Source organism: Pinus tabuliformis, chromosome 8 (assembly GCF_031772625.1).
Source record: "Pinus tabuliformis cultivar Carrire ecotype Pingquan chromosome 8, CPIR1, whole genome shotgun sequence".
Lineage (NCBI taxonomy): Eukaryota > Viridiplantae > Streptophyta > Pinopsida > Pinales > Pinaceae > Pinus > Pinus tabuliformis.
The window spans coordinates 963,823,616-963,831,435 of NC_142294.1; the positions used below are offsets into that span (position 1 = coordinate 963,823,616).

The 7,820-nt window shown below is 39.9% G+C and overlaps 1 protein-coding gene across 4 annotated transcripts in view; it reads left to right on the top strand.

The window, feature by feature from the left end:
* The window catches only part of LOC149238674 (protein argonaute PNH1-like), a 147,457-nt gene extending 140,893 nt beyond the window's left edge, over nt 1–6,564 (top strand). For all 4 annotated transcript variants that reach the window (XM_089373145.1, XM_089373143.1, XM_089373144.1 and 1 more), the window contains 2 exons: nt 6,166–6,197; nt 6,279–6,564. In XM_089373145.1, coding sequence (XP_089229271.1) covers nt 6,166–6,197; nt 6,279–6,499 — 253 coding nt within the window. In that variant the 3' untranslated portion in view covers nt 6,500–6,564. The remainder of the gene's footprint in view (nt 1–6,165; nt 6,198–6,278) is intronic.
* Nucleotides 6,565–7,820: the final 1,256 nt, after the last annotated feature.

The window sequence follows — 7,820 nt, forward strand, 5'->3', positions numbered from 1 at the left end:
GCACATCTGATGCTACCCCAAATCAACAAATTCTCCCGGCATGTGCTACTCGGAAGACCTCGAAATGACCTCTATGTGCTCCCTTCTTGCGTCCTCCTGGAACACGCACTAATTGAGCAAAGAATGAAAGATAGGCTTTGAAATCCCTCCATCTCTCCTCCAAAGTGGTACAATTTGACATCCCTAGGGTGGCACTCGAAGTCCCTGAAGAAAGGGATAGTTCTCCGCTTGGAAAACTCGGTGCTAAACAACAAGTGACCTAGCTAAGTAGCTCGAGCAACAAGAGTGAGTTCAATTGACAAAAGACCCCTTTGTGAAGTTGAGCTCTCCATATTTATAATTTCGTGGGCCTTCCTTCCCACATGGGCCCCTCCACCTTGCCATTCGACTTCCCTCCAAGGCTATTCGAACTCTTCACTTGACTAAGAGTGTTTTTCCCATGTGGGTGGTCACCACACTCCACTAACAAAGTAATTCAACCTCCTTTTCTTCCCTAAGTCCCTATGTCAAAATTGAGTGGGTTCCATGGCCTCCAAAATTTTCCAAAATTGTGGGAAATTAAACCTGTAACTAAATAATTTAGGAAGGGACATTACAAGTTAATTGTAGATGATGACGTTGAAATTGAAGAAGTGAGTTGTTGTCAACCTCCTGTAAGGTCTCCCATTGTTTCTCCTCTAGGGTTTTCCACTTTCAGGTAGGAGTCTACAGAGAGTTGCCAATCTCGTTTAAATCAACAGTGGGGTGCCTCTGTCTTGGTATTGGAATTGGGGTGTCTGAAAAGCTGTGGCATCCTTGCTAACACTCGTGAATCAACAATTTGCACTTAGGGAAAGAAATATATGGAGAGAGAGGGTTGGGGAATGGTCTGCAAAGAAAGAAATGAAAATCAATAGCAAGTGTGAAAATTCCTCAAATTGGAATCCTATTGCAGCAACTGGTACTATTTTTCCTAATTGTTAATTAATTTAACAATTTATTTGCTACGGCAATATCAAAATAAACACACTGCAACTTTCACAAATAAATTATGTGGGAAAATAAAACACAAGAAGCTGAGAAATGCTAGCACACACACATAAAATCGACACAATTATTTTTGGACAAATGTCTGCAGGAAAAACCAACTTAGGAAAACCGATACAGTAGTGAAAATCTGAGTACAATTTGGATGCCCGAAACTGGCAATCCGCAGCAAGAAAAATTTGGGCAAAATTATTGAAGGGATTTACCCTTCCTCCACAGGCAATCACGACACAACTTGACTACAGAAAACTCGGCCTCCTGAAGCCTTTGCGTCACCCTCTACACTGCGATGTGCAGTCACTATGATGTCAAGCCTCTGACTAATTTCTAATGAATTAGTTCTGCCTTCTGTTGTTGAGTAATTCGTCTCTCCAACCTTCTAGAACCTCTTCCCAACCTTTGGATTTGAGAACGAATTTATCTCCAGCAAATTGAACTGCCCTCTTTGAAGCTACTGTGCAGTCCTTTGCCCTGCCTCACTGGGGTAACTCGGGCCTCTTGTTGCTGCCTCTCTGGATCTCGAAAACTTCCTCTGGATCACTGTCTCTGCCCCTCACTCATTACTTCGAATTCTGGCTCTCTCCGACAACTGACTGCTGCTACACTGGAAATTGATTTGCCAGGAAATCGAACTGCTTAAGTGTCTTTGATTCATTCTCCATCACCACATCGATCTCCTCTTATAATCCTCTATTGGAGCACCAACAACCAAGATTAAAACTTAATCAATGCCTAGGATCATTTCTAGTTCGATTCGTGTGAGTTTCTAGATGATTCTTGCCTTATCTCAATTAATACTAATTAATTAACCATATTCCCTAAGTTTAGACTTAGAAAATATTTAAAATTGAGACACTTTTAGGCAGAATTTTCAGAAACGATTTATGGGTCTTGGAGATCTCATGTATTCTATCATCTTCACCAAATTTCAAGGCTAGAACACATCCGATGCTACAAAAACTAACACTCCCATCTTAGCGAGAAATGTGTTCTAGTGTTGCACACCCTGTCACTACACCCTGTCTCTGTATCATCTCTTGTCACGCTGCTGATGTTTGGCCACTGCTGCCCACCAACTACTACGCAACTCTGATGTGTTAGATCTATGTTGTTGCTGACCTTGCTAAACTGTTGCCAACACTGCATCTGCACTACAACTCTGTTGCTGTTGCAACTGAAAAGCATCCAAATACTGAATCAACTGTGTTCAGTGTGATGCATTTGTTACCCGAGTCTCTAACTGCTACTAGCATCTGCGTTGTCACTGTAGAATCCGCGCTGCTACTGACTCTGCATTATGCCACCTGCACCACTGCCACCTCTGCATTGCGCTCCCTAGCATCTGACTGCTACTAATCTCTGCAACTGTCATTCTAGCACCTGACTGCATCTATTTCCACTGATCCATTGTGCTATTGAATATTGTGGGCCCTCGTAGCCAGGTACTGATCCATGAGGTGGACTCCTCAAGGACCATGCCCAAATTTGCAACTCTGACCTTTGATCTACTCATATTGTTGCAACTACGGCATTGTTGCTGCAACTATTGCAATAATGAGTCTGATCTCCCCAGATTCTGAAGTAATAGTTTCCACAGGGTTGCTCCCTCTGAAACTAGACTCCCTTTGAGTCTCGATCTCCCTATGGGAAATCTCTCTGCTCCCACCTGACAACTTGCACTGTCCTACTGCACTAGAAACTAGACTGCGAAGTTCTGTGCTAGGAATCTTCTAGTTGGAGCTTCACTTGCATACTGCAACTGGGAAATTCACACTTCCTGTGTCACTACATCTAGCTTTGCAATTGTCTTCGGGTACTAATTGCAACTAGATTTAAAAATGTCCAATGACAGATTGCGTCTGCTGACACTGACCCTGCTACAATGATATTGTGGGCCCCTGTAGCAAAGGTGATGGTCCCACTGCAACAATCCATAACTGATTTCACTGATCTCCTTGTTGCAACTGCGATGGACCCTGCCGATCTGGCACATTGGAGCATCATACTCCTCCTCCGCCTGGATCTACTGCCCTACTATGGCCATCTCTGAACAAGTTGAAAACTTCCTCTTTCCTTCTGCCTGGCCACTGCTTTGCTACTCACACTTCCTTTTGGAATGCGTGGACCTGCTAACTGCTACTACCAATCTGCCTGGAAAATCGAACTTCTGAGACTCAAAGTTCCCTGAGAGAAATTTTCCCTCTATGTTTGCTCTTCTCTCTTCCACCCTGACGCTGGTTCTGCACTAGTAATTTGCTGCAAAAGCATCTGCGTCCAGCTAGAGATCTGCGTAACGAAAAAGCTGAGCTGCTCCCTCTACCTCTCGAATCACTCGATCAAAGGATCGAATTTTTCTGCCCCTCTTTAAGAAAAATCAAACTTCCTCAAGCAACTCAGCCCCCTGGAAAAAACCACTGCGTTGCCCTTGGGAATTTCGGCCTGTTGCTCTTACTGAGCAGCGAAATTCCTTCTTTTTGCTTCTAAACTCCCCGACTAGTCAACTGCACTCTGATACGATGTGAAAATTCCTTAAACTGGAATCCTATTGTAGCAACTGGTATTATTTTTCCTAATTGTTAATTAATTTAACAATTTATTTGCTATGACAAATATCGAAATAAACACACTGCAACCTTCACAAATAAAATTCTGCGAAAAAATAAAACATTGGAAGTTGAGAAATGCTAGCGCACACATAAAATCAACACAGTTATTCTTGGACAAATGTCCACGAAAAAAACCAACTTGGGAAATCCGATGCAGCAATGAGGGTCTTTATTATTATGCAACAACGAAAATCTGAGTACAATCTAGATGCCTGAAACTGGCAATTCACAGCAAGAAAAAATTGGGCAAAATTATTGAAGGGATTTACCCTTCCTCTGCAAGCAATCCTGACACAACTTGCCTACAAAAAACTCAAACTCTTGAAGCCTCTGCGTCACCTCTCTGCACTGCACTGTGCAGTGACTATGATGTCAAGCCTCTGACTGGTTTCTGATGAAGTCGTTCTGCCTCTTGCTGCTAAGGAATTCGTCTCTCCAACCTTCTAGAACCTCTTCCCAACCTCTGGATTTGAGAATGAATTTCTTTCTAGCAAATCGAATTGCCCTCTCTAAAGCTACTGCGCAGTCCTTTGCCCTGCCTCACCGGGATAACTCAGCCCTCTTGCTGCTGACTTTCCGGATCTGGAAAACTTCCTTCGGATCACTGTCTCTACCCCTCACTCACTGCTTCAACTTCTGGCTCTCTCTTTAGCAACTGACTGCTGCTACTCTGGAAATCCAGTTGCGCAAGTGTCTTTGGTGCATTCTCCATCACTGCATCGATCTCCTCTTATAATCCTCTGTTAGAGCACCAACAACCAATATTAAAACTTAATCAATGGCTAGGATCATTTCTAGATCGACTTGTGTGAGTTTCTAGATGATTTTTGCCTTATCTCAATTAATACTCTTTAATTAACCATATTACCTAAGTTTAGACTTGGGAAATATTTAAAAATTGGTTAATAATCCAATTGAGGCACTTCTAGGCGGAATTTCCATAAACAATTTCTGGGATTTGGAGATCTCATGTATTCTAGCTTCTCCACCAAATTTCGAGGCTAGAACATATCCGATGCTACAAAAACTAACAACATGGAATAAAAGACCTTGGTTAGTCTGTTGTTTCCCACAAACACCTTTGAGCACTGCTCTCTCTGTTTATTTGGAAATGGTTTTGGGGAGTTCATGGTGGTATTTCCCCACTCTGAATCAGTGGGGCTAAGCTAAAGTGACAGTCCCTGAAATTTCCATTCCTGACAGTCCCTGAAATTTCCATTCCTCTTTGTTAAACTCTCGCTTCGTGGGAAAAAACAAAGTTTGCAACATCTCATTTATAACTTCTCCAGGCTGAGAAGATGAGGGAGACTATGTACCTTACATTGAGGACAACTGAGAGACAGGTGATTGACAAGATAAGGAGAATTCCAAGACTAAAGGTTAAAGGGGAGCTCTCAAAGAGTTGATTCAAAGTGCAAATGTTGGATGCCACAAGACTGGCTGCTATACTGGACACATTATTTTAGGTAGTTGCAATCACTAGAATGGCTTAGGAAATGGAAACACAGTGAAAAAATAAAATATGTAACCATATTATCATTGTAGGCACACTACCTGTTTATGTCCAATGTTTCAATTATTTCATCCCTTAAAATCATTTAGGTTGAGAACATTATGGCTGTATAAATGCTGATTCAGCTCTCTCAAAAAGTTATTCATCCAAATTCCCAACGAGACTCTGCATCACCAGTTGTTCCTGATGTTGAGTTGCTAAATCTCAATTAAAAAACCAACTTTTCTATTTTTTTTTGCAGTAATCCCGTCACAAATAAGAAATATAATTAATACTGCTTTCACAAATGAAATCGATGGATGCCAACAAAGCAAACAGAAATATGCATTTACAAGGGTTTTGAAGCTTCAACCTTCTAATGGGATTTTTGTTCTGATCTTTTTCATTTTTGTTCCTTGTAGCCAAAGTAAGAAAACATCTGACATTCTGGATTCGTATGAGTATAACTAAGTTGATTCAATTTTGATAATGCCCAACTTGGAGACCAGGATACTTTCAATTTCAACTTCAGATTTGACTTGATTCCCTTGTTGCAAGTACGACCCAGGTTGATTTATATTTTAGATTTGACTCGTGAACATTTGTTATTTCATGCTTTACATACAAGCACAGATGAACATTTTTTGTCTATATTCCTGTATATCATAGTTGGAAAGTGTGAAATATGGATGACGAAGATCTTTTATGGATGCACGTGGCTTGGACATAGACACATAAACTGGAAAAATTATCTAATACAGCTCTTCTTGGTAAATGCCAAATGAAGATGGTTCATTCTTTGAGCACTGTACTGCTCCAAGTCTCCTTATGCTTTGCATTCTCTGTAACTATCTGGAGTACATTTGCTCTGTTTTTGTTGGGGTACATTCTACAGAGCATGGTCCTAATGTGTTATAATTTAATTGGAGTACACTGAAATGTCTCGAATATGTTGATATTTAGTATTAAAATGCAAAGATTGTAGTTTTGTGGGAGTTGCAGTCTTTGGCACTGACTGTCAGCTGGTTGCTTTGCTTTCAGATATGCTCGGTGTACTCGCTCCGTTTCAATCGGTAAGCCTCTAAAATGAGATAGTTTAACTTAAGCATGCCTTGTTGCTGTTGTTGACATTCATGTTCATTCATAATATGCAGTTCCCCCAGCATATTATGCGCATCTGGCTGCATTTCGAGCTCGCTTCTACATAGAGCCAGAAACATCGGACAACGGATCTTTACATAGTGGACTTCGTGGTAGTAGCGCTGGTCCTAGTAGTTCGGGTACCCGCAGCACGCGTTCTGGGACTGGAGCTGCTGCTGTTCGGCCTTTACCAGCTATTAAGGAAAATGTGAAGAGAGTTATGTTTTACTGCTAGTGTATTCTGTGATTCATTTTTCTTCTAGCAGTTTAAAAATTGTCGTTTGTATAAAATAGACTTCATTCATCAGACTTCAAAGTACGGGTTTTACATAACTGATCCTTGACTGATAAACAAATCAGAAGCGTGAATATCCTTGGGACTGAGTGCCCTTAAAACTTATTGTTTGATTTTATGTTGTGTTGTCTCCAATCATAATATCCTGTCAACAGATGATTCGTACAAGACAGCAGATAATGATATTTTGGCTTTGGTGCTTTTACGATTTTTCTTCTGTTTTTCTTTAGTTGTATTTACTATGGAGTGGTTGTTCAGGCATATACGTCACTGTGACAATGTAAATAAATGGGCAGCTTAAGTTGCAGTCCCAAATTGTTCGTAGATAAAGCCAATCTCATTAAACGTCTCAATCTAGGGCACTGAATCGAATCTTCAACTTAAGTTCCAGTCCCAAATTGTCCGTAGATAGGGCCAATTTCATTAAACGTGCCAATCTAGGATACTGAATCGAATCTATATGCCCAAATCATCGGGTTCTCACTCCATCAGTGATTGGTATTTGGGGTTAATTATTGCACATAATTGCAATGTTCGGTAGCTTGATGCTTGTTTATCACTGGAAATCTAAGTAGCACGAAACGTGGAAACTTCTCGAAGTTTCCGAATTGGGAATGTATGGAAAACCATGTCTTTATATTAATTTTTGCAGCCATGTAAAATTCAAAATTAGTTTTTGGAGATGAAGTTATACGCCTAGGATTCCAAAATCAACATGATGGTATATTAGCTGAAAATGCCCCAAACCTGGCTCCCAATGCTCTAAAACAAAAGTAAAATCCTTCTTGTTGTCATATGGTGGTGTAAAATTCGTAAAATCCTTCTTGTTGTCATATGGTGGTGTAAAATTCTTCTTGTTACCATATGAAGGTTTTCTTACTCAATTTTTTTTTTTTTTTTGGTTTGAGGAATGAGTGATTGAACTGTTGGTTTTTTTAATAGAGGATTGATCGGTGAGATAAATTAGTTTTATTAATGTTTAACAAATGACTTTTAAAATATGTCAATAAAATTGAAAATTTTTAATAGAGGATTGATCGGTGAGATAAATTTATTTTATTAATGTTTCACAAATGACTTTTAAAATATGTCAATAAAATTGAAAATACAATCCATATGAATAAAATATGGGAATGTGAATGTAACTCCAAGAGAATGTTGAAAATAATATATTGAAAAATACATGTAGTAGTATAGTCTCAAAACATATGTATATATCATGAGAAGGGTGTAATGATACAAAAGTACGGGGGTTTCACTG